The 27,820-nt window shown below is 43.7% G+C and overlaps 1 protein-coding gene across 9 annotated transcripts in view; it reads left to right on the forward strand.

Annotated features, from left to right (window-relative positions):
- Positions 1 to 27,820, forward strand: part of TEAD1 (TEA domain transcription factor 1) — a 267,742-nt gene that overhangs the window by 83,127 nt on the left and 156,795 nt on the right. For all 9 annotated transcript variants that reach the window (XM_065945232.1, XM_065945229.1, XM_065945225.1 and 6 more), the window contains one exon: positions 3,282 to 3,537. In XM_065945232.1, coding sequence (XP_065801304.1) covers positions 3,381 to 3,537 — 157 coding nt within the window. In that variant the 5' untranslated portion in view covers positions 3,282 to 3,380. The remainder of the gene's footprint in view (positions 1 to 3,281; positions 3,538 to 27,820) is intronic.

A 27,820-nucleotide genomic window follows, 5' to 3' on the forward strand; every position in this document is an offset into this window, starting at 1 on the left:
AGCCAGGCTCGAAGGGAACTGAGGGATGGAATTTGGTAACTAGTACGGGGAGTGTTTCTTAGCCAGTCCCAGTCTGGTGATCGGAAACTCTCTACCCATACAGGGCCTCATCTTACAGTTGGGTTGTAAAACCAAGGGTCTGTAAAAGTCTGTGGATTATGTATCTGGTAGCTTCTCGGGCTGTGTCTTGGCCCTTGTCCAGAGTTGTTAATTCCATCCTGCTGAGCTCTAGTTGACCAAATGAGAGAACCTGGACGTGGAATTCTTCCCTGAAGTAAATGAATAAAAACATGAGAACATTTAGAATAGCGCCTGTGCTTCCTGAGGGGATGGATCAATTGATGCTAGTTAATATTGCATTCCCCAAACAACAAAGGAGTTGCGACCCTTAGCTTTAGAGGTAACTTGAAGGGATTATCTGCAACTCTGCTGCTTTTCTTACAAGGCTGTCTACCACTTGTTGAATTAACAGGAAATTTTTCCTTATGTCAAGTGAACCATAATCTTCTTTAGGACTTCCACAAAACAGGTCCAACACCCTGCCTGTATGTAGCATCTTCAGAAGTTGTTTGGTGTTTGAGGACATTAAGCTTGGTGATTATGATTCAGAAAGATCTTACCAGTTTTGAGTCGCTAAGGCTAAAAATAATGGAATTTAATAGAATAAATACAAATTCCTTATAAATAAATATAAATAGAATAAATATAAATATAATTTATAAATATAAATTTAGCTCCTAAACCAATTGATCAAGAGTCGGAATTTAGAAACAGCACTTGGAGGATGGGGGCTTAATTTTATGGATCATAGTATTCCTCCGAGTGTCATTTACTGAAGATTGTGGACATGCTGGGCTGGGCAAGAGTGATAATGTGAACTGTATCTAGTCTGGAACACAGTCAGGAGACTGGGGGTTGTTTTTGTCATACCCAAGTGGATGTCTCAGGGTAGATTTACTTCCCGTGGCATGGATAGACCTCAAGGATTAAAGGGTAAAAGTTAGCCAGGAGATGGATTTTATCCTAACAGATGGAAGAATTTCAACATCTTAGTTCAAAGGAGCTGGTATTGGGAAGGCAGTGGATTCCTTGTCATCAGCTATGTTCAAGCGTAAATCCAACAACCAGTTGATGAGATGTGTCAGAGGTGACTTCAGCTATTGGATTAGGAGTATTGTGTTTTGGTCTGGAGACTCTGAGGATTTCAATTATATAGTAATGATCTTTTTAAAGTCAAGTAACATTCTCCTGGTCCCCTGGATTCCAACCCTCTACCATAGTAGTTGAGTGCCGGACATGTCCACAGTTTAATCTTAAAATATGGCTCTCTGGAGAGAATTCATACTTCTGTGAGCTGCCTGGAGCTGAAGAACTGGCCCATGTTTTTGTAAATGTCTGGTTTTGTTTGTTTTGTTGAATTAGGGGCTAAGGTAGAGAAGGAAAATGTTGGCAACTAGCCACTGCTCAAAAAGTTCACACATATTCTTATAATTTCTCTAATAATACCTCTTTGGAGCCAGAACAGACCATCATAGAGTTCAATTGGAATTTTGTAAGATTCTTAGACCCAAACCAGGAAAAAAGTGTAATAATTTGAGAATTCAAAAGGCCCATACTGCAGGCCTTGTAGAGTTCGTCTAGGGGTCAATCACAGAACCCTTTCTTGTGGCATAATTTATACCTTTAACATTTGGCAGTTTTTAAAGTCCTGTGTCAATGTACATGTGTTGGTAAGAAGTAGTAAATATTTTGCTGACAAGTTCTTTGAAAGATGGATCAGTGGCAGCGTTTAAAGGCAGACAACCTGAGGGTTTCTTTCATCCAGGTGCTGCCAAATCTAAAAAGCTGTCAGGGTATGGAGCCAAACGCACCCACTGGTTACACCATTTGTTGTTTAATGTTCCTGTGCCTCGGAGTTTCTGCACCTGGGATCTGTTGATATACACAGTGGGGGATGGCAGGGGAAAGGGGTTCAGCTGGGAGAGCGAAGGAGAGGAGGCAGGGTGCTTGCTCTCAGAGGTGACTGACCTTGGATACAGAGCAGAGCCTGGTACCTAGTGGGGCCGCTCACATCTGCTTCCCTCCTGGCTGCCTCTGTTGTAATGTTGCATGAGCTTGAGGTGGCAGAAGAGGATGGGATGGTGGTTGCATCCCCTGAGCTCTCTCACCCTCCTCAGGCCCTGCACCTCCCTTCTTCCCATCAATCCCCCAGAGCAATTCTTATCCCCCTTATTTGTTTTGAATGCATGATCTGATGCCTTTTCAACAAAGGAATATTGATATTTTAGTGTGCAGACAGCAGGGGGTACTGGATTAGATCATTTTCACATTGGTGCTGGTGCCAATTTGACATTTGTTTGGAAAGCTTATCCCTTTATGGCCATAGGTTACATGCATAATTTAAGGGGAATAAATCTTTGCAAAAGATTTCTTTTGGTACTGTAATCATCAGTGGTGCAGAAACATAAATGAAAGTCTCCCCCACAGTTTTCATGTGATCAGGAATTCCAAGGAGGCTCCCAGATGAAGTAGTCCATGTGGGTATAAAGTGTTTTTGCAAAAGTACTGGCCTCTTGTGGTAGTTGTTTTGGGGAGGGCAAGAATCGGGAACAGCTTGGTTCCTGCTTCAAGGTTACAATCCAGAAGCCGAGAGTGGCAAAGTGACCTGACTGTACAGGGTAAAAGAAAACCCTGTGGATAAATGTTATAGGATAGCAGGTCCAGGTCTGCTAGCATTGCTATCTGTAGAATGAGTATTTGTGATAAAATAATCTCCCTCCTTCTACCTGCCATTCTGCTGCCATCTTGCATCTTGGTGATCCCAGTGACAAATTCTGGGTTGGTTTGACATTTCAGAGTTATCATACCAATTGCCACAGTGAGACAGACATCTTTTGTCTTACATTATTTTCTTTTAAACAACGTGTTCTAAAGATTTGATTATTATCTAGCAAAGTGCTTCTAGTAGATAGTAGGTACTTAGCAAATGGTTTTGCATGATTCATTGTGAACTTGCAATTCAGAGAGTACTATTTTCAGATGAAAATTTCCTGTTATCTGTGAAGATTATCCAGCTTCTGCCTGCCGTTGCATTTCTGTATGAGTGCCTAACATGATACATAAAGAACAAAAGCCACTTAGATCTCAGAATTCCATCTTCTCTCTTAGGAGTTATTCTCCAAGCAAAGCTGGTGAATGGAGAGAGTGCAGTAGAACCAGCAGGAGCAGTGTATTGATGGTTACCGTGTCCTTATCCTACTATCTTTTGGTTTCTCTCTTAGGTTTATTTTCTTGAAAAGGCTCCAGGCTTCGGCTTGGAAAATCCAACCGCCAAAATTGAGCCCAGCAGCTGGAGCGGCAGTGAGAGCCCTGCCGAAAACATGGAAAGGATGAGTGACTCTGCAGATAAGCCCATTGACAATGATGCGGAAGGGGTCTGGAGCCCCGACATTGAGCAGAGCTTTCAGGAAGCCTTGGCTATCTATCCACCATGCGGGAGGAGGAAAATCATCTTATCAGACGAAGGCAAGATGTATGGTAAGTGATTGAAATGCTCCTGGGAAATGCTGCAACCCACTTTTGTGATTAAAAGATTACCATAACTAGCCTTCTACTAGTTGAGACACGTTCGTTGTTTGGGGTTGAATGATCTTTGTAGAATTCTACTTGGCCATTTAAGGGACTGAATCTCATCTGAAGAGGAGACTCAGTAAAGGACCATTGGGAAATCATTCCCTGGGGCTGCTTTTTTTTTTACATCAAAAGCTCTTAAGGACTCCTTAGGAAGTTAGGTAGTTGCAGTGGCACATGCAGACACCAGACGCGGAGACTAATTCTTCTGAATACATGCCCCATCTGAAGGAAGTGCTGCCACTTAGCTCCAGATAACTGACTGGAGCTGCATAGCAGTGGAGCCACATGCTGCCAGATCTAGCAAGCTAGATGTTTACATGTGAAGTCTACTCATTTTTGAAACCCAGCATTTTTCTTTTTTTTAACTACATAGGCCAGATAAAACTGCTCAGGGACTTGATCAGACCTTTGAACTACCAGTTTACTGCCTTGTTATCAATCTTCAGTTGAATGGCCAGACAAGGCACTGACCCCCAGGCTACTCTCTCCAGTGTCCCTTTCTACATGAGGACCCCTCACAGTGCTTTAGAAACTCCCAAGTGTGCCCAAGAGGATGAAATCGGTTGACCAGATGGCCGGGGATGCCGAAGATGGCAGTAGGCACCTATTCACTAGTCTGGGGCTTACAGGCTGGGTTTGAACCTTCCCTGCACCTTCAACTTGTACTTTTCAGCTGCTTACCTTTTGGGAAGCAGATGGCAGGTGGTTACGTATACCTTCTGCTTGTCTAATTGGGCACGTTGAGTTGACAGAGTTTGTGCTGTGGCTGAGTCTAAAGAGATGCAAACAAATAACTTAAAGAGAATCGGCTCAGCAACCTACCGGAGGTTGTTAACTTATCACGGGAGTGATTTATTTCTAAACAGTTTGAAAGCTTTTCCATAATAGGGTGTTGTACCTTTAATACTGCAGCTCCTCTATCAGGAGCCGTAGGAGGCTGCAGACCAGGCTAGCACACACTGCTAAGGAGAAAGCAGATGGTGGTGCAGCTGCCACCAGCTGTGCCCCCACCCTGCCCTCCCCCTCTCCAATGTGGATGATGTAATGGAAACAAGGAAAATTTCGCTTTCTGCAGCATTAGAGTGTCTCTTCCTTGGCCAGTCTGTGTCACACGCGTACACACACACACAGGAGAGAGAGAGAGAGAACCCAAACCTTCCGTGTTTGTTTTATGTTCTCATGGGATCCTTTGTAGCCAGGGAAGCTTCTTCATGTCTGGTGAAATGGACTCAGAGTGAAACATCTCAGCTGCTGTGGGTAGAAAGTTTCAGGGCCTCTGGTTTTCTGTGTGATTATATCTTTCCTGGGCTACCCTTTCTCAGTCTGGTTGTTTGCTTTCAAGGTCTCCTTTTCATACCTAAAAATGCAACTTCCCCATTTTAAAGGCAGAGAAGAGCACTTTAATCTTTGAGCCTTCTTTGAAGCAGGTTTTATTAGGAGTAGTGAAGGTGACTTCGGGCCACTGTACCTTGTACAACACCCATTTGTTTACCCAGAAATTATTTTAATCTGAAAAAAACTGGCCTAGTGTTGGACATGCCAGTTGGGAAGACATACTCCTGCCTTTCATTTCTCACTGGGAATACTGGAAACGGCACTATCCCTTTAGGAACCAGGTTTCTGGACTAGGGATAGGAACACAGTTCAAAGCAAATGTTATTTTTTTCAACTCCAGTTTTTCTCCTCCCTTGCTTTTACTTTTTAGGTAGCAGCCATGGTAGATTGAACCAATTTGCCTGTAACTCCATCATAAAAAACGTTTTTCTGTGAAAATAATTTGCGAAAGGACTCTTGATGTTAGTTTGGGCTCAAAAGCAGCAGGCTAGCTAAGAGAACTGTGAGAAGCTCTGGATTTGAGGCATCTACCCACTGTGAACTTGAATGATCCTGCCCTTGGCCTGTGAGTTTTCTCCCTTGTACAGAAAGAGGGTAAAGTAGATGATATCTGTGATCCTTGGGGCTTGTATGTTTTATGATTCTGGATTCGTGACTTGTCCCTCAGTAAGAGTGATCAGTCTGTTGACAAACATGCGCTGGTTGTGGAGCATGTTGTTAATACTGAGAGTAATCAGATTCCGAGTGTTTCCTGAGAGTACATGTTCTTGATGTATGTGTTCTTCTTTTCCCTGAAAGCCACGTTACATTTTCTGACAGTGTTGGTGACCGACCTGATTTAAAATTGGGCAGTCATTTTGAGTGAGCAGCATTACCAATTATAAGTGCAAGGTTGTGTGTCCTGATTAGGGGTGCAAGAGACACATTTGCTGCGGTAGCCCTGCGGTGGCCTCCTTGTCCAGGCAGCTGGCCAGCGTGGAGGAGCTTTGCTTCTCCTGATGCTCTGAAAGGGAAACATGGTGGTTATCAGGTTTATGGGAGGTAGAGACTGAACCCCTGAAGAGAAACTGCCTTGGATGCCTGGGAGCTGCCTGTAACCTACCTGTAACTGAGGATGAGAGAAGATGGGTTTGGGAGCCTGCAAAGTGAGGCTCCAGCCACTTTGGATAGAGTCATATGAGTGATGTTGGGGCCGAGCTGCTGTTCCTTGGCTACAGGCCTGTTCCCCATCTTACCATATGTGAATCAGGACACAAACCAGACTGGGAGCTGGGGTTTCTGAAGGTCCTAAGAGCATGCTTTTTCTCTTAAGCATTTTGAAAATGAAAACATTGAAAGCATTTAGGATTCCATGGAGTGAGATCAAAATAATTTAATGCCTTTTAGTGAAATACCAAGTGTTTTTGACTTGAGGGGGTTATTTCGATATTTTCTGAGCATCTGTACAGTATTGTGATGTCACTAATCCTGAGCCTTTGGAGAGGCAAGGTCAAGTGCAGCACTGATTTATTTGGTAATGAAATCTCCTCTGTGGTTGGCAGTAAGGCAAATGCAGTCTTATAGAGGGGAAAAACGGAAAGCTCTCTTTTTGATGAGGTTTGGGCCATTAGAAAAGATGGCTTAATTTTTCCCCATGCTACCTGGGTCTGTGGAGAGGCCAAGCCTTTGTGTGGTTCGTCTCCATGTGGACAGATTATTTCTGCCTGCAGCACCCTATGAGTCGGCAGTTGTTCTTAGGGATTATTAGAAGGAGGGCGAAACTTCTTTGACTGTTCGCAAGAGCTTGCAAGCTCATTCCCTCTCTTTCTCTGTGTTTTCTTTTTCTTTTCTTTTTCTTATTTTTACACAGGTGTTTCTCTGTGTATCCTTGTAGATAGTTGTGGAGGAGATAGCATGGGGACAAGATGGCGAGACATTCTTGATCAGCAAAGCTGTCTGGAATTGAATTTTGTAGGAACAGTCCACAGTTTTTAACACAAGACAGAACAAAACAGTGAATCAGGGGATTTGTCTAGATGTGTTTTCTGTTGTACCTGAAAACCCTAGTCAGGCAGTGTGATCAGGTATCTCCCATAATCAAGCTAGGGACCAGAGCTAACATTCACTGGCTGCTTGCCTCAGAGACATGCAAGGGTAGCACCTTAAGTCTTGGGCTTTGGAATTGTTATGAAGCCTGGCTCTGCCCCTTCTAGACATTAGACACTGGGTAAGTTGCAACTTCCATCTCATGCTCACAACATTTTGAGGTTGATTTTGTGAGTCTCACTTTGCAGATGAGGGAGCTAAAAGGGATAAAGTGGCTTGTGCGTGACCAGTATAAATGGTACAGCTGGATGCTTTCAAAACCGACTCTATCTGACTCCCAAACACGGGCTCTTTCCTTCCTTGCTGGAGGTCATTGTAAATAAATTCAACAAGTCAGTATTAAGTACCGCCTGTATTCCAGCCCCCATACTAGCTGTTTTCAGGGATACAGCAGTAAGCCAGACAGACATGATCCCTGCCCTTATGGAGCCATCATAAGTTTATTTGCAGGAAACACTGACCTGAGGTCAGGACTGTGTGCCAGAGCTTTCTGGGAAGTCTGAGAGCCTTTGAAGATGGTCACCTTCCACTTAGCCTTTTGAAGCCTGTTCTTGGCCACCAGTGTCCAGGGCACCTGGCCCAATGCTGGCAGGAAGAAAGCTTCTCAAATATCGCAGTGGGGAGGATCCTAGATCACAAGGCTGGCCTTGGTGGTAGCCAGAAAGATGTCTGGAAGATTCTGGTGCCCTGGGATCCCACAGGCAGCTTGGGCAGAGCAGTTGCTGAACAATGACTTTCTCCTTTTGTGAGCAGATATCTTCAGGGTTCTTGCTCAAGAGAGCTCCAGGGGTGCCCCTTTCTTGCTGGGATGCCAGGCCTACTGATCAACCCTAGAGAGCTCAGTTGTGAGGCATAGAGAAGATGAAGAGGAAGGCATCTCTGGGCTAGGCCTCTCTAACAGGTCTTCCCCTGTTGCTGACCTGAACCTTCCCAGCCAGGAGAGCACAGGAGTTGGACTTGCCTCTTTGCTTACTTCATAGAAGTACAAGATAGAAGAGAGAAGGGACAGGTTCAGTGAGGTGGGGCAGAGCTGACAAGGGGACCTCAGAAGGCATGCACACAGGCAGGCACAAATGTTACCAGTTAATCAGTGCAGGCAAAGAGGCTGAGATCCGAGGACCCCCGGCCCCTTCCGATCAGAACTGTTCAAGGGAATGTAATCAGAACTGGTCACAGGAATGTAGGGGCATCGCTGTGTAAGACAGTGAGCTCTCCCATAGTTTCTATGAGAACCAGGAAGGTGGTCCACATCTATGGAGGCCCCAGAAGCCCTGGTGCAGAAGTGGCTGCAGTCTCTGGGCCCTAGAGGATTGCCAGGCTTTGGGAGAGTGATCCTTGTGGCCTGAACTGAACTTGTTCATTCCAGTTCTTCATCTGAACATCATGTGGCATCTTTTATTTCTTCTTTCTGTCTGACCTGTGATGTGGGATATTATTTCCAGTGAATCGGCAAAAAATGTAAAGTACCAAGCAATGTGCCCTTAGAACAGGCTAGAAGCCCCACAAGGTACGGGCTGTCTTGCTGGACAGAGAAGATGTCAGTGATATTTGTTGAGTATATGCATGTGGGAGTTATTGCTTAAGACAAAGAAAGATTAGTAAGTAAGCCTCTGAGCCGCAAGAGGAGCTGGCTGGAAAGGAAGGGAGAAAACAGAGAAAAAGAGAGAGAAAGATGTTTGTATATTTAAGGGTCTTCCTAGCCTGAGAAGGAAGAAACTCTGGTGTTTGCTCTGTGTGCTGCCAGATGTTAGTTCAAGTGGTTGGAAGGATTTCTACTCATCGGCTCCATGGTAGAGCAAGGGTTAATTCTGGGATCCTCAGAACAGATGAGTAATGGGGGATTTTGAAATAGTTTTGTTTCTGGGAGAATAGCAGAGTCAACGTCATCAGTGTTTGTGTTGGGAAAGTTTAGCGTAGTGGGGGTCCGGCCTACAAAGGTTTGTGCACAAGGTGTGAGTCCTTGTGCAATTCAGATAAAAAATAGCTAATTAGGATGGCTTGAGAATTGGTCATGAGGGAGGGGAAAAAAAAGTAAGAGACAGAGAATCTTAAATTATTACCAAGTTGAAAAGTTAAGCTTTTCAACAACTTTCTGTGGCAGCGGGTTAGCACTGGCATTGAGAAGACATGGATTTGTAAATCATTCAGTGAGGACCTGTGCTGTGCTTTGCCTGTGGATGGGGACTACAGATGTAGGATAATTAAGAGAACTGACCTGTGTGACCACTTACTGTGTACCAGGCACTTTCTCATTGCTTCAGAATGTGTTGTCTTGTTTATGCCTCAGAACAAACCGGTGGTGTAGGTTACCCTGTGCTTGTATGCTTAGCCGCTCAGTCGTGTCTGACTTAGACACCCCATGGACCCTAGCCGTCAGGCTCCTCTGTCCATGGGAATTCTCCAGGCAAGAATACTGGAATGGGTTGCCACGCCCTCCTCCAGGGGATCTTCCCAACCCAGGGGTTGAACCCAGATCTCCCGCATTGCGGGCAGGTTCTGTACTGTCTGAGCCACCAGAGAACCCTGGTGATCCCCATTTTACATCCAAGAAAGCTGAGGCCCTCCAAAATCAAGTTACGTGCTCAAGGCCACAGTAAATAAATGGTGGAGTTGACATTTGAAAGTCAGCTTAATACAACAAGCCAGTTAAGACAATTAACTACAATATTGATATGGAAGGAAGTACACTGTATACTAGAGACTTTGACAGTTCAGTGGTAAGGCAGCAGAACGTGTGATTATTTATATTGGGGAATGCACATATCTATATTTGAAAATGCAAAAGAGTGAAAGAATCAGAGTCTGAGAGGCAGATTCAGGTGAGCCAACTTTCAGTGGGAAAAGGCCACTTAGTGTTTTTTGCTTTTTTAAATTTTTATTTTTATTTTTTTGATTTTGGAAACTGATTATTAGCACATAGGAGTACAGATATTTTCTCATTACTCAGAGATCTCTCTTGTCATTTTTCATTTTTCAAATTTTTAAAATGTTTTTTATTTTTAAACTTCTTTTGGATGGCAGACCCGCCGCCCACCCCCCTCCCCTTTCTGAGAATCTATAGAGAGTTGTGGATGGATCTCTTCTTCATAAAATATTCAGGCTTGTGCACAAGAGTTGTTGCATAGAACATGATGGGATTTCTGAAGCCTAGGTTTATATTGCCTGCTGTGGGGAGAGAGAGAAGGGGAAGGGCATTCAGGCCTAAGGGAACAGCGTGATAGAGGCACAGAGTCCTGAAAGGAGCCACGCTGGTGCTCTTAGAAACGAGGATGTGTCCTGGAGGGGGATGGTAGTTGAGCCTGGAAATGTGGGCTGGCACTGTGTCATGGAGGCCTGGAGTGCCACGCCGTGGCGTCTGGCGCTTATCCGGGGGACAGAGGAAGCCATTGCATGTTTTCAAGAGAGATGGTTGTGACTCAGCCTGTGTTTGACAAAGCCAGCTCTGAAGGCGTGAAGACAAGTTAGGTTACTATTGCAGAGGATGAGCTTAAACTGCAGTCCTGGTAGAGAAGCTTCATGGGTAGAACCAATAGGACTGGCTGATAGGATGCGACTTGTGAAAGAGAAGGAGGGGTTGAAGATGATTCCAGGGTTCTTTCTGCTTGTGGGCGATGGGGAGAAGATGTGGGACGATTAAATGGATGGGGAATGAAGACAAGAGATGCAGTTTGTAGCGTGGAGAAATGGAGAGTTGGATTTTGTCCTGTGTTGGAGGTGTACTCGGGGGGCCATCCACATGAGGATGATCTGTGGGGTTTGGAAATTCCTGCTTGGAGCTCAGGCAGCCTGGAGTTGCAGGGGTAGTTTGGGGGCTCATCAGCAGAGAAGAGATAAGAATGGGCGATACGTTTAGGCTCCCATGTATTGTGGTTAGACCAGCATGGATTTTAAATGGGGTGTCTGTATTTGTGGGAGAGTAAAGAGGTTGCCTTTTTAAGAAAAAGGGAAATCCATCATCAGTGGTTCACAAGCCTGATCATCATCGGCAGAAACACTTGAGAAGCTTAAAAAAAAGAGACATAACTGACTCAAACTGGTTGAATCAGAATCTCTGAGTGTGGTCTGAGAATCTTAGGTTTTTAAAAGCTCTCTGGGTAATTTGGGTGATCAGGCAGGTTTGAGAGTCACTGGGCTAAACTATAACCTGGGCCCAAAAGGAGAGAGCTACATTTCTAGAGCTGGTAAAAGAAACTAATGAACAAAGAATGAGACTGACATTTGAAACAGTCCTTACAAAGTTTGGGTATAGGAAATGAACTGCATAATTCAGTTTAATGCTCTTCTCTGTATAGAGAAGAAAGATTACCGTGGCCCAGGTTTGCCATGTACAGAAAGAGCCTTGACATGATATCTTGAAGGGCATAGAAAGTTAAAGGAAGGCTTATTTTAGAACAGGGGAGAGAGACTTGGCCATTTGGTTAGTAGTGAAAGTGAAAGTCACTCAGTCAAGTCTGACTCTTTGTGACCCTATGGACATTCTCCAGTCCATGGAATTCTCCAGGCCAGAATACTGGAGTGGGTAGCCTTTCCCTTCTCCAGAGGATCTTCCCAACCCAGGGATTGAATCCAGGTCTCCCGCATTGCAGGTGGATTCTTTACCAGCTGAGCCACAAGGGAAGCCCTTGGTTAGTAGAGGGGGAGATATATGTAGTTGAGGAGTTATTTGGTGGAATAGAACCAGGAAGAGACCTTAAAAGGAGAAGCCCTTCTTTTAGTCTCATGCAGCAGAAGGTTCAGGTTGAGGGTACAGGGAGGGCGTAGTGATTCCTGTCTTCAAATGAGAAGTAAGCCAATGTGGGCTGAGCTGGGTTATGAGCTTCTGAAAAGTAGAGCAAGCTTAGTAGAGATACTGTAGGGGAACTGGATATGGAGGGACAGGGGTGCGTAAAAGAATCGTGAGCAGTGGAGGAAGGGCCTGAGAGAAGCCAGAGAACATTCCTTTCTTCTTTTAATTGAAATTTTTTATTGAGATAATCGTAGATTCACATGCAATTGTAAGAAATAGTACAAAGATTCTTTGTACACTTTGTCCATTTTTCCCCCAGTGGTTACATTTTGCAAAACTGTAATATCAAAACCAGGATATTAATGTCACTATAAACCACTGATCTTATTCAGATTTCCCCAACTCTACTGGTACTCATTTGTGTATGTGTGTTTTATTGAGTTGTGTACAATGTTATCACCTGCGTGGTATGTGTGTCCACACCACGATGATGCAGAACAGTTCCAGGACCACCAGGATTCCCAGGGTTGCCCTTTGTCACCATACCCATCCCTTCTGCTTCCCCCGACCTTATCCCTGACTCCTGGCAACCATGAGTTATTCTTTATTTCTAAAATGTTGTCGTTTCAAGCATGTTATCTAGTGTAGGCATGCTCTGTGCAACGTTTTAGGGTTGGCTTTTTCCCATTCATCCTAATTCTTAGGAGATTCATCCAGGTTGGTGGTTGTATGTCAGCAGTTTGTTCCTTTGACTGCTGAGCAGTTCTCTAGCCTGTATGTACCACGGTGTGTTTAACCATTCACCTGTTCAGGGGTATCGAGTTAAGTCTAGCTTTTGGCTATTACAAATAAAGCTGCTATGAGCATTTATACACAAATTTTCTAAAAAGTTTATGCATTTATACTTGGCTGTGCCAGGTCTGTGTTGATGGCGCGGGCTTTTCTCTCGCTGCGGTAAGTGAGGGCTGCTCTCCAGCTGCAGCTCGCGGGCTTCTCGTTGTGGCGGCCTCTCTTGTGCGGCAGGGGCTCTAGGGCGTGCGGGCTTCAGTTTTGTAGCACGTGGCTCGCTAGTTGTGGTTCCCAGGCTCTAGGGCACAGGCTCTACAGTTCTGATGCACCGGCTTAGTTGTTCCAGGGCATGTGGGATCTTCCCAGATCAGGCATCGAACCTGTATCTCCTGTGTTACCAGGTGGATTATTTACCACTAAGCTACCAGAGAAGCCCTATATACAGTTTTTTTGGTAAATGCAGTTTTCATTTTTGTGGGATGAATGCATTCATTGCTGGGTCAAATGGTAGTTATATCTTCAGCTTTCTTTCTTTTTTTTTAAAATCTACTCAGCTGTTCTTCCGAGCAGCTGTACCATTTTACATTCTCACCTGCAGTCTAGGTTCTCTGCATCCTCACCAGCATTTGGTGTTGTCACTATTGTTTGTTTTAACCTTTCTGATAGATGTGTGGTGATATCCCATGTGGTTTTAAATTGCATTTCCCCAATGACTAATGATGTGAAACATCTTTTCATGTACTTATTCGCCATCTGTATATTCTCTTCAGAGAATATACAGAGATATACAGAGATGTATATACAGAATATACAGAGAAATGTCTGTTCATGTCTTTTGTCCCCCTTTTAATTGGATTATTTATATTCTTACTGCTGAGTTTTGGGAGTTCTTTATTTTAGATATGAGTCCTTTGATATGTAGTTTGCAGCTGTGTTCTTCTTGTCTGTAGCCTATCTTCTCATCTTCTTCACGTGGATAAGTGTTACATTTTGATGAGATCCAATTTATTAATTTTCCCTTTTATGGTGCCCAGGCTTAGTTGCTTCACAGTTTGTACTTTTGATGTCAAGCCTAAGAACTCATTGCCTAGCCCTGGGTACTGAAGATTTTCTTCTGTGTTCTAAAAGGCTTCTGGTTTTGTGTTTTACATCTCAATCCGTGACCTTTTTTTGAATTAATTTTTGTATGAGGCAAGAGTATTACTTTTGGGAAAAGCCACTGGCATTATTATGGGATACATATATATATTTTTTTCTTCTAGGGAATTATTGATGTCTCTAAATTGTGACAGTGTCAGGGCTTGGGACCAGAGACGCTAAAATGCTAGTGAGTGCGTGTTTGCACCAGTCTAGGCGGGGACAGGTGAAGCTGGAGCTGCTGACGAGTCATGACATGTGCTCTTAGAGGCTCTGTACACACAGGAGAGGTGGCCAGACAGGAGGCTGTGGTCATGCACGGGAGAGGAAGCAACTGAGATTAGAGGTGGAGAGATTTCAAGTGATGAGTTTCGAGGTGTGGCTGCAAATATGGTCAATTGATATGAATGTGGGCGATGGCCACTGGAGACGAGGAAGTAAGACATAGGGAGACTCGTCAGCATTGGGTTGGTTAATCACGTTGATGTTGAAGTCCACTGTAGTACACTGTGAATTTGTCAATAAGCCTACCAAAGAAACCAGGTGTTAGGGGGATTTCCTGGAGGAGGACATGACCCCATGGGTGTTAATGGAGAGAATTTAATATTGATGTGAATGGCATGGGCCTGGAGAAAAGCAGGTGGCAGAACAACCAGGCAGAGAGAACACTGGGGTTACAAGAAAACCCTAACATTTTCCACCTCTCTCTTCCCAAAGTCTTTGGCTGCTCTGAAACTTTACCTGTTTCAGTGTATCTGTGCCTTGTTGCTATCATCTGAAGAATGGGGTGAGGAAATCAATTTCTCCGTATCTCTCAGTGATGTTGAGAGAAACTGCGATTATACATGAGAAAATGCAATTATGTGTGAAAAAATGTTTTGAACTAAATCTTACAAATAATGCTTTTCTGGGGTTAACCCTGTTCCCAGCATGTTAGAAAGGTAAGAATGGATATTTTGGAGCAGCCACTCAGGTAAGCCTGCCTAGCCTATGTAGAGGGTTGTTTGGTTAAGGGAGCATTTGAATGATATCCCCCCTTTCAGCGTTTCTGCCAAAGAAGATGTTGGAGAGGGGATGTCAGGGTCTGGGTCAGAGTCACAGATGATAGAAGGGGTCAGTGGGAGCGGGCAGGCGCTGGAGGAGCAACTTCCACTGCATGGAAGGTGATGGGGGCGTGGACGGGCTCGAGAACCTGCTGGTTCTTAGCTGCGTGGCTCTGGGTTCCAACACGTGTATTTGTTCTGTTCCCACTGACTTCCACATCTAGAGCTTCAGTTCCTCTCTCCTCTAGAGCACTTCACTTGAGATTGTGCCTTAATTTCTTACTACTGTTGTTATTTATATATATCCCATTTCTTTGATAATGAATGTTTAAACTGGTCATTTTCCAAATTAGCATTGTTATGATGTTGTTCTGCTGATCTCTGTAGTAAAGAGCCCATCTTAGAGAATGCTCAACACAGTAAATGAAAGTATATAAATATGTTGTGCTTAAGGTCATAGAAAAAATTTGAAGGAATTTACAACATGTAAATAGCAGTTGCTTCAGGGGATGGATTCATGGGGAACTCCGTGTCTATTACATATTTCTGTATTAATGGAGTTTTTTTTTTTTTTTTTCCGCCTAATAGTGAACATATGTTACTTTTGGAATTGGAGGGAAAATAACTATATCATTTATTTTTGTCCTCTGATTCTGAGCAAGAAAGACTCATTAAAGAAAAATGTGGCCAATAACAAGAATGAAAGGCAAATCATATCATCCGGGTTGACACTGGAGTGGTGTTCACTTGGGGTTTGGTTGTGGGAGGGGCACTGCGAGGTTCTGGTGGGCAGGAGAGGGGTGCTGGGGGAGGAGCTGTTGCCAGCAAGCTCTCCCTTCTGTGGGTGCGTGGCCGAGGCCCCGACCTGCAGAGACAGATGGTCAGAGAGTGGGGTGCTGTGGCCAGGAAGCAGGACAGGCTGTTCTTACTATACGATTCAGGACATTGATCCGGGAGTTCAACAGGTGCTGGGTCAGTTGGATCTGTCAGTCAGCTGTCCAGACTAACAGTGGCATTATTCTGGCGTTCATGTTTTATGGTAATATGGTGGTGGAAGAAAGACTGGAACACATTCAGATCCATTCTTCCAGTGTCCACGTGCTCACAGCAAGCTACTACAGAAGAATGGACAGGCCCCGCATCTCTGCCAAACCAGTATTTATCGTTTCACTTGTTCTCTAGGGCGGACAAGCTTTATTCTTGGAGTGCTGCGGGCCCATCTTTTAAGAATGTCGGTAGTCTTTTTAATGGTCCTGTTATTCTTTGTAACAGATTCCTGGCAGGTATCCTTGTACTTGTATTGCCTTTAGGCAGAGGTGGGTGGCTTTTAGAGTATGAAAACACTCTGGAGACTGTACAGAGTGCTATAAATTCTCCTTTGATTATAATCATTTGATTTAATCATGGGTATATTTCATTTACCTGATGTTTACCTGCTATGCCTTCACTGCAGATTATTGCATCTACCCACCTTCCCTTCTTAAAATGCTTCAATTCCAGGTATATCGTAAAATCAAATTGTTCTTCAAAGTCCATATGAATATTATTTCTTTAAAGCCTCTTGCTGTATCAGAATACACCCCTCTCTTTTTTTCCTTTTAGAATGCAGTCTGAAAGGTGTGACAGTGAAATTTCCTGCCCAGAACATTTAATTTATTAAAAAAAAAATTTATATAGTGTTGTGGCTTTTTTGACACCCTGCTCCCCAGCAGTGAAATTAGTCATTAGCTGAATGTTTCTGTAGACATTGTTCTTTTTGGAATGGCTTCAGGAACTTTTTAAGTTACCTTCAAAGTGAGTGCTCTTGGGGAAGTGTAATTGGTCACCCCTCAGAGCTTTGCAGCATCAGGGTAATATTGAAGATATGTTAATAAGCTGAGTCATCCCCCACCCCCACCCCGGCCATTTGCAAAGGTCCCAATTACTCATCTGTGCCCACCCTCTTCCTTGGGTCTGCCTCTGTGCTCCACGACTTGCTTGCTATTGTGCTGAGATGGGCTTTGGCAACTGGCTCTTAGATGAATGGTTCCATTACAAACACAGTAGCTTCTGTGACTGCTTAGAAAGATTGTTTATGACTGCTTTTTATTGAGAGGTGCTTGGTGCACGTTATTGTCCTGATAAAGACATTTGTACCTATAAAGTAGCCACCGCCTTACACGTATTTGATTGTGAATAAGGTGCTGGGGCTGATGACACGCCAGATGTGAGGTATTGGATTGCATGTTTATTCAACTGTCACTGCAGTCTCTGTACTTGGATGCGCCTTTGTGTTTGCTGTCTCACGGCAACACACCGAATGCAGTGGCGATACGATCCTGACTATGGAAGATGCTATTTGGGTTACTCGGATCGTAAGCCATGAGTATTAGGAAGCATTCTCTCAGTTCCCATGTGTCCCGAGACAGCAGTCACGAACAGTTGTTAGGTGAAGGGAATTGCCAGGTGGGATGACCGCATGCATTGGGATAGGGGCCTTTTGAGATGGACAAATCTTAGGCCTGGACTGACCAGGGCAGGCATTGTGACAGGTATTAATAATAATAAATAATTTATCCAGTGCTTGCAATGTGCCAGAAACTTCTAAATGCTTAATATCACCTCATTTAAGCCTCATTACAAATCAGCAGCCACCATTATTATTACCACATTAGGATGAGGAAACCAAGGCCTAGAAAGGTTCAGTAAATTGCCCGGGATCATGTAGCTTAGAACTCCAGAAGTCAGGACTTAAACCCCATTCAGCTTGGCTCCGTTACCTGAGCTCTTAACCACCTTCTGCTGCTGCCTCTGAGAACAGGAACCTGAGGGTCTGGACCGTGTCCTGTGTTGCTGCCGTGTGTGTGGAAGAGAGTTTTGGTTCCAGGTAAGCAGTGTAAAAGGGAGAATGGGCTTTGCTGGTGTCCAGGGTAGTCTTCATTCTGTTTTCTGGTAAACTCCTACTGGCCCTTCAAGGCCCTGGTAAAAGGGCCCCCTCACCCCCAGAGTCTTCTTTAGTCTCCACAGGCAGAGCTGCTTGCTCCCTCCTTTGTGTTGCCACAGTATTTTATTGTTTTAAGATTTATCTATTGATTTGGCTGTGCCGGGTCTTAGTTGTGGCATGCGGGATATAGTTCCCCAACAAGGGATCAAACCCGGGTCCCCTGCATTGGGAGCACAGGGCCTCAGCCACAGGACCACCAGGGAGGTCCCTCCACGTTCTCTGACCACCGTCAGGGCTCTTTCAGACTCACTGTTAGCGTGTGTATCTGTGTCTCCTGCCCCTAGCATAGTGCCTGGCACACATCAGGCCTTCAGAATGTGTTTGCATTAGTGAAAGTTGCTGGTGATAAGAATTTCATCTTTTTTCTCTATAAGATGTCTTTTCCACATCCTTGTCATCACACTTACAGCATTCTAATGAAATAATGAGGGCAAGGATTATAAGTTCATAGTTAAGGAGCTGAGGCCCATGGCCCACGATGTTTTCCATTAGAACTTCTTATCTTGAGGAACCCCTTGGTGAAGAAGAAGTGAGTATACACCTCACTCCCATGTTTATACTTTTCTTTTCTAAACATATTGACCCTGTGCCTGAGGTGTTACAAATGAAAGCAGTTTATTTTAGTTTACATCTATGGCAATATCACAATGGTTTTGTCCAGGACATTCAGGGCTATAAAGGAATATTGAGCTTGATTTGGTTATTTTGGTGACAGAATCTACCTATTTCTCATCGCAGTTTGATTTTTGTAAGTCAGAAAGTTCATCCCTAGAAAGGTAGTCTTTGACAGTTTTCCCCCCAGTATATACCTGACACAATATGTTTGTAAACTTATCCAGGATGTCTCTAACTGAGAGATGTGTGTGCCCATTACTTTTTTCAGGTTGACTCTGGGTTTAGTTTTAGGTGTCTGAACATTACTTCAACTGCTGATTATTTTAAGGTGACATTGTCATTCCCAATGACTCACTTCAGTGAAACAATGAACCTAGTAAACTATCTCTGTGGAGTTCAGAACATGTTAAGTTAGGGTGGGTTATAAGATCTTTGTGACAAAATCTGGTTAGTGTAGATTTAACTTGCCTCTAATCTAGTTAGTGTCTGATTTGCATGAGGGCTTCTCAGTTAGCTGAAAGGAGTAAGTTCTTTGTGGTGATTAAGACCATAGGGTCAGGAGTGAGGTCTGTCTGGGTTTAGATCCTGGCTCTGCTACTTCAGTGGATCTGTAATAATGGGCAAGTTAGTATTCTTGGACCTCTGTTTCCTCATCTGATAAATGAGGCAAGTTCAAGTGCCCATCTTACAAGTTTGATGGGATGGTTATGTAAGATAATGCATGAAAACGTTTTGCATGCCCAACTTCTTCTTTGAGAGTAATGTTAACCTTGATAGCAAAACTGAAGACTTTATAAGAAAACTATAGACCAAAACCTTTTATGAATATCAATGCAGATGTCCTCAACAAAATACTTGCAAACTAAATCCTGCAGCGTACAGAAAGAATTCCACACTGTGTCTAAGTGGGATCTACTCCAGGAATGCAAGGTTAGTTTAAAATTTGAAATGAGTTAATATAATGCATCTCATCAATAAAGAACAAAAATCACATTATCATTGCAGTAGATGCAGGAAAAGCATTTGACAAAATCCAGCACCTCTTCGTGACATTTACACTCAGCAAACTAGAAATAGAAGAGAACTTCCTTACTGATAAAGGGCATTTATGAAAAATCCACTGTTAACATCATACTTAGAAGACATTCCGTGTTTATGGATTGGAAGACTTAATATAAGTAAGATGGCAGTCATCATCAAATTGATCTATAGATTCACTGTAAAATCTATCAAAACCCCAGTTAACTTCTTTGTAGAAACTGATAAGCTAATCCTAAAGTTCACATGGAAATTCAGGAGACCCAGAAGAGACAAAACAATCTTGAAAAAGAAGAAGAAAATTGGAGAATTCATACTTTTTGATTTCTTAACTTATTATAGAGCTACAATCTTAAGATAATATGGTACTAGTATCAAGTTAGGGATGCACCTCAGTGGAATGGAATCAAGAGTCCAGAAATAAACCCTCACACTTACGGTCAGTTTATTTTCAGCAAATGTGTCAAGATGATGTTAAGTGGAAAACAGTAGTCTTTTCAACAAATGGTGCTGGGACTATTGAATATACACATACAAAGAATGAAGTGTGGCTCCCTTTCTCATACACTATAATCAACTCAAAATCAATCATAGATATCAATGTAAGAGCTAAAACTATAAAACTCCAGGAAAAAAAACAACAAAACATGAGACTAAGTCTTTCTGACTTAGGATTAGCCATCTTGGATTTGACACCAAAAGCATAAGTAATAAAAGTAAAAATAGATAAACTGATACTTCATCAAAATTATAAACTTTTGTCCTTTAATAAAAAGACAACTCAGAGAATAATACAAAAACTTTTCAGGTTATAAATCTGATAAGGGGCTTGTATCTAGAATGGATAAAGAATTCTTACAACTCTTAATGAAAAGACCAAAAAGAATAGGCAGATGATCTAGATAGACATTTCTTCAATGGAAATAAACAAATAGTCAATAAGCACATGCAAAACTGCTCAACATCATTAGACATCAGAGAATTGCAGATTAAAACCACAGTGAGATACTACATCTTATCCACTAGCATGGCAGTAGCCAAAAACATTGGCAGTAAGTGTTGGCATGGGTGTAAAAATATGATGACCCTTATACATACAAATATACTGAAAGAAAAGAAAGTGAAATTGTTGGTTGCTCAGTCGTGTCTGACTCTTTGTGACCCCATGGACTGTAGCCCGCCAGGCTTTTCTGTCCGTGGGATTCTCCAGGCAAGAGTACTGGAGTGGGTTGCCATTGCCACATCCAGGGGATCTTCCTGACCCAGAGACTGAACCCGGGTCTCCCACGTTGCAGGCAGATTCTTTACTGTCTGAGCCACCAAGGAAGCCCCCTCTACATTACTGGTGGAAATATAAAATGATGCCACCATGCTGGAAAGCTGTCTGGCAGTTCTTCAGAAGGTTCATCATAGAATTGTCATGTGACCTGGCAATTGTGCTCCTAGGTATTATATGCAAGAGAAGTGAGAACAGGTGTCCCTACAAAAATTCGTTTACCAGTATTTGTGGCAACATTATTCATAATAGCCAAAAAGTACAAACATCCCAAATGTCCATCAGCTGATGGATGTGTAAATAAAATGTGGTATATCCATACAGTGGATAATTATTTGACAATAACAAGTACTAATATATACAATATAAACAACTCTTGAAATATGCTAAGTGAAAGAAGATAGTCACAAAACTACATACTGTGTGATTCCATTTGTGTGAAATGTCCAGAATAGGCCTGTCTACAGACAGGAAGTAGATGAATGGTTTTTTAGAGCTGGACGATTTGAGAAATGTTGTGGAGTAACGACTAATGGGTTTGGGATTTCTTTCTGAAATAATCAATATGTTCTAAATTGGTTGTGATGAGGCATACACAACTCCGTGAGTATACTAAAAATCAATGCATTGTGCGCTTTAAATGGGTGAATTGTATGTGAATTATAACTCAATAAAGCCGGTTTGTTTGTATATGTGTATTCTTAGTATCATACGTGGCCCTTTTTGAAAGTGGTCAGTAAATATTACTTACTATTGTAATAAAACTCTTTCACTTTTCTAGTAGTAAAGATGAAATGAGAGGAGAATGCTGACAAAGCAGGTGGACATACCAGTTAATTGAGATACTGAGTGAAAGAGAAGGTGGCTGAATCTGTGGGCAGCAGGAGGCCAGGAGCTGAACACTGAGTTTGAAAAACTAATGAAAAAGTCAAGACACGTGGAGGTGCAAGTGCCTGCCTGGTACATAGTAGGCATTCCAGACTGTTACATACATTGAACTTGGCTACCCTTAAAATGTCAGTGAACCTCGGATCCAGATGTCACCTGACCAGATGTTCTTCACAAAAGAATAATCACCATTAGTGTGATACAGGCCAGGGGTTTTGTCCAGGAGTCACTAAACCAGATGTGTGTGTTTTCTTTTTAAGTTACAATAAGTCTGACAAAGACCAGGGTTTTAGTTCTGGTGTTCTGTGTTTCCAGGCTGTGTCTGTTCCCCAGGCAGTGTCTGGGGAAACTCAGTTTCCCGCGGTCGGTCCAAGGTGAACAGCTTTGCTGTTTGCAGACTGCCTTTGGGCCTGTGTGTTCAAACCTCTCTAGAAGAGCTGAGCAGAAAGCCCAGCTCTCACACTCTGCAAGTTAGTCCTGCAGAAGCTTTGCGTCAGCGCTCCAGATGCCCTGTGCTGGTCACCGGTGCTTTTAGAGCTTGGAAAACACGTGCCAACGAGCCAGGAAGGTTCTCTGCTAAGTTGTGTGTATTGCTAGCACAGTTCACAGTATTTTTTCCCCAGGGATCTACCTGTGGAGGGAATCTCCCATATTTCAGTGTTGGTGAAAAGCAAGTGAGCTGCTTTTCTGATGTTTAGGCCACACAGTGGCACCTGAGGTTCCATGGTATGGAGTGGTGGAGCGGGCACTCAGAAATCTCCCAGGTCTGCATGACTGCCAGGATAGTTTGTTCTTAGTCTTAACCTGCGAGACTCGACTGCCTTTTTGGAATGGACCAAGTAAGAACAGGAAGAGGATTGAAGGAAGAGAGCTGTGAAAACACACTGTTCTCAGGAACAGTAGGGTTCCGGCAGAGCTGGAGTGTGAGATGCTGAGAAGGATGAATGAAGTAGAGTGGCTTATAAGCTGGGCAGGGCAGGATGAGAGACTGCGGAATAATGGGCCAGGCAATTGCTTTGGGGCACCAGAGTTCAGCTTCTCTGCACAAGTATCACATTCCTGGAGCTGAGGTGCAGGCCGGGTATAGAAACTATTGTTTTGGGATATACAAATAGTATTGAAGGAGAGTTAAATTCTGCTTGCAATGCAGGAGACCTGGGTTCAATCCCTGGGTTGGGAAGATCCCCTGGAGAAAGAAATGGCTACCCACTCCAGTATTCTTGCCTGAAGAATCCCATGGACAGAGGGGCCTGGCAGGCTACAACCCATGGGGTTGCAAAGAGTTGGACACAGCTGAGCGACTAACACTCATATGGCCCATAAGGAGGCCCCTGCAGTACTCCTGGCAGAAGGGCTGGAACTAGGTCGGAGGCTATGGGAGTGACAAGGAGGGGGCAGGGAGGGAAAGGTATTTCAGATATTTGTGATAAGGTGTTAGGTTAGAGATCAGAAGACATGGTAGGGTTTAGTGCAAGGAAAGAGATGACGGTGCTTCATCTGTGTGAGCAACCGCATTGATAGAGACAAGGAGGGTATATAGCATGGAGGGACAGGTTTTAAGGGGCAGAATAGGGGTCATGAGCTTGAGTTGTATGGAAAGTGTAAGGTTCTGGGGGCTCTTCATGGAGCGGGGACCAACAGGCACTTGGAAATTCAGCATTCTGGGTTGAGAACAATTTTTGGAAAACTGTTCCAGGGTTTGGAACATCTCAGAGTTTGGAACAGAAACCTTGGAGGTTGTCTAGGAGACAGAGAAAAGGCAAAGAGGGAAGGAAGGCTAAGGGAGAGAACCCGTTTGAAGCACTGAGTCAATATCTCAAGTCCCAACTCAACACTCCTGTGAATATCTTTGGAAGCATGTTGTGTGTCACATGAAACCTTACAAATGCTGGACCAAGGGAGCCTGAGTTCCTGCATTTGTACTGTTCTAAGTATATTGAAGTGTTTAGCTTTGTCCCTCGGTGGTATGCTGATGGAAGCACCTATGAGATTAATGGGGTGCCTAATGTGTTGACATGTTCTAATCTGTGGCTCCCTAGTGTGTTAATGGGTTGGACCCCAATCCAGTGTGGCTCCTTCCTTTTTTCTTAAAAGCCAACTCTGGTCCAAGCCCGAAGTGTGATTTCCTTCCTCCCAGTCTCCCTGAGCGTGTTGCTGAATTTCCTTTGGTAGTTGGTGAGACATCAGCCACCTGTTAACTGTAGCTGCTGCAACTCAGAAGCGCACGCTACAAGTCTGCAGTGAGTAACAGTGACAGTCTTCCCGGAACCCCTCGCAGACACGTCATAGTCTGGGGAGCATGGGGAATCAGCACCCTATCTGCTTCAGCGTGGTCTCTTGGGGCCAGCCTGAAGGCCAGGAAGACTGGAGAAAACCCAGAGGCAGTAGGTGTGACCTGTGAGAAGAAGCAGGGCCTGGCCTCTGTGTCACATCAAAGACTGACTTTTCAGCCACTCAGCCCTAATGTGAGGATGCTTCAGAGCCAGGGCTGGGCTCCTGGCGGCCTGTGCCTGGGAACTGAGGGCGACGTGTGGGCCTGCATGTACTCCGTGTAGACCCATTGGGAGGGGAGCACAAGCACCTCTCCCAGCTGCTCTCAAGCATTCAGAGCTGGAAAGATCAGACAGATTAGCCCTCTCTCCTCTGTTTTCATATTGGAAGCTGCTGCCCACAGACGCCCTTTCCCCAGTTCCGGTCCTGGGGGTGTTGGCCTGGCTTAAGCCCAGCTGCTTCTGCATGACTGTTCCCTCCTGTCACGTAGACCTGGGCTCCAGAATGCCAAGGTCATTCTCAGTTTGACCATATAGCTTAGTGTCCAAATTAAGACACTTTGGAGAATAAATGGAGCAGTATTAAAGGTAACACCTGCAAACAGAAATAAGCTGGGACCTTCGCATGCATACCAGGATATATGATCTTCTCTGTACCTGTACCAACCCTAACCTTCTTTGCCCCAGATCCCATGACCCACCTGATTTTGGGTACCAGGGACTTAGAGATTTTTGGTCCTTGAGATTTGGGCTACAGAATGAAAACTTTAGGGGTCTCCCATGTTGGAAGACTCAGGAGATGAAAAACTTGGTAATAACCATGGGGAGTGTATATCTGAAAAATCCGTTACTATTCAGAACTTTGATATGGATAGTGTGGCTGTGTCCTAGTTACTTATTTCTATTCTAAGCTCTAAACTGTTGTTTTCATGTATATTCAGTCTTGTCGCACATGTCACAGAAGGTGGCCTGATGACAACAAACAGATAAGGAGAGAAACATCCTCTTCCAGGAGCTTACAGCCCCGAATAGAGTCCGAAACACAGCTACATGGTCCGACCCAGAGGTGGAGCAGGAGCCCAGGCTCTGGGCCCTGACGGGAGTGTGCGGGGAGCCAGGAGTTAGAGACTTGTTTATCTTCTGTCTGTGTGGTTTTTGCAGTCACGGTGGAGGGTGGGAGGGAACCTGAGCATCTGGGCCTCTCTGGGACCAGGCCAAATGGGGATTTAGGAAAAGAACGTGTTCCTTTTGGAGAGCGGAGGGGCGGAGTTGAGTACTCTGCATGGTGGCTTGCTTAGCCTGCATGGACCCATTTTTCTACCCAAAGCTGGCAGAACCTGGATCACCAGGGGCCTCAATGAAGAGGGTGTGAGGAGAGGAAATGAGCTCTCCCTTGGCTGGCAATTATGTCTTCAGATCTCTGCCTCAGCCAGTGACCTGGATGACCTGGGTTTGACAGTCTGGAGTGAGGACTGAAGCTGTCAGATTTAGGGGGAAAAGAAACGTTGGGTTACAAATAAACAAAAAATTATTTTTCATGTACATATACCCCATGCCATAGTTATGTTCTACATGGCAACCCTGGGTTAGTAGGGCCAGGCCACATTGTGGCTTTCCAGTCGAGCATGGTGTAACCAACAGTTCACAGTGCTGCCTTCATTCAGAGGATGCTTAGTGAGTGCCAGCTATGTGCTGCTCCGGGTGCCGGGCTGCAGCAGTGAGCAAAATCCAGCAGGAGCTCCTGACTTCATGGAGCTTACATCTGGTGGTGGTGATAGATAATGAGGAAGGTAAGTTCCTCAGTCAGATGGTACAAGAGGTAAAGAGGAAATTAAGGCAGGAAGGGGGTTGGGAGGGTTCACACCTGAAGGAGGTGAGGGTTGAGGGTACAGGCCAAGCAGACATTTGCACGCACAGACACACTGACACATACACACACATACCGTGGCAGAGCCCCAGCATGCCTCGAGTGTTTAAGGAGCCTGAGGGTCAGTGTGACTGGAGTGGTCACCAAGGGGGAAATGGGAAGATAAGCCAGTGAGGTCACAGGCCCAGAGTTTGAAGAGAGCCCTGGAGGTCTCTGTAAGGATTTTGGCTTTCTTTATGGGTTGGGGTGCCTGGGGGCATTAGACGGTATTGAGCAGGGTGGGGGTGTGATCTGATTAGATTTGAAGGGAGTCACTGCTGGTGGAGAATAGACCAAGAACCAGCTGGGGTGGGGTCCCTGACCCCCAGCCCCTCCTCAGGTGGGGTGTGGGACTTGAGATACATGCTTGTCATTTGGAATAAAGGGATGTTGCTCCCTGGACATAGATCTTAAGACTTCTGTTTTGCTAACTTTGGTTGATTTTCTTCCTTGTTTGAATGGAATGTTCCTTGTGCATAAGGCGAGAGATATGTAGTCATTACCTGTCTCTCTTGGCCAAGCACTGTGTGATGTACCTGGTTTGAGAGACCAGACCTTCATGTCGCCTATTAAACTTGAGAGAAAAGGTTAGTGACTTGCTGGATATCCCTTATATATCTGGAGTTTTCAGACCCAAAATGATAACTCAGTAAAAGTATATCGTTTTTTGTTGGTATGGGAGGAAGTTGTTTTCCTTTGTATTAATTAATTAATTTTTGTTTGAGAGCTGAGGGGCTTGAAAGCATGTCTTTTGTTTCCAGTCTTTGAAGAGTCACACAGTCTGACTTAGAATTTTTGAACTTCACAAGAATGTGAAAGTGATATGCCTTCAGTAGAAACCATACATAAAATTGTGTATTTTGATTTTTTTTCCCGGCTGGCAGTGGGCAGTATGATATGCTGTTATGATGCCGGGCAGCGTTAGCAGCCACAGCTCCAAATCGGCCATCGTGAGGGTGAACAACAGATACACTTAGAACCATTCTGTACCCATACAACCAGTGCGTTTTTCACTTTCAATATAGCATTCAATCCATTACATGAGATGTGCAACACTGTTGTGAGGGAGCCTTTGTATTAGATGATTTTGCCCAACTGTAGGCTAATGTAAGTGTTCTGAGCATGTTTAAGGTAGGCTAGGCTAAGCTGTGATGTTCAGTAGATTAGGTGTGTCAAATTAATCTTCGACAATGATATCTTCAATTTATGATGGGCTTATTAGGAGGTAACTCAATTGTAAGTCAAGAAAGATATGTGTTATAGAACTTCTCTGCTTTACCTCACTGAAGCAGTCTAATTTTTTTTTTAAACTAACATATTTCACACTTCCACCTAAAGAATGTAAAAACTAAGGAATAAATGCATTTTCTTTTATAAAGTAATTCTTTGAAGAAAAATACTGAGGCTATGAAAGCATGGCTTTTTGGTCAGTAGGATTATTTAAATGTCAGCCAGAATTCATGGTAAGAGTTATAATTTTTTTTTTTTTGAGAGTTATAATTTTAAAAGGAGTGGCACGTATTTTCCAAATATCCTTGACAGGCCTGTTGTCTTAGAGATGGCACACTGGTAAATTAGCTTTGGTAAATAATGTTATTAATAAATATTTACAGTTTCACATATTTCTGTAAAATTTGAGAAAATGTAAAAATGAAACAATTAAAAAATGTATAGTGCAGACATTCTAAATGTGAAAATGGTCTGTTTTGCCAGAGTTGTGAAAAATATATTAAGACTGAATCAGTATTTAAACAAAATTTTTCAAGGGACTGACCTGTGCTGGTTTATATGCTGGGCATTAAGAATGCAGAATTGCTGCGGTGACCACTAAAACAATACAAAATCATGGAATGAAGTGTCATATGTTTTAAACAGGTATATACATTGTGAAATTAGAGAAGTGTTTTTGGGGTTTTTTTGCTATGTTGTGTGTCTTGCAGGATCTTAGCTCTCTAGCAAGACATTGAATTAAACCTGGGGTCCCAGCAGTGAAAGTGTTGAGTCCTAACCACTGTACCTCCAAGGAATTCTCGAGAAGTGAAACATTTTAGATTAAGCCTTTTCTAGTAACTTTAGCTGTTTTCTTAAGCAGGAAC

The sequence above is a fragment of the Muntiacus reevesi genome, chromosome 9 (genome assembly GCF_963930625.1).
Source record: "Muntiacus reevesi chromosome 9, mMunRee1.1, whole genome shotgun sequence".
Taxonomy (NCBI): domain Eukaryota; kingdom Metazoa; phylum Chordata; class Mammalia; order Artiodactyla; family Cervidae; genus Muntiacus; species Muntiacus reevesi.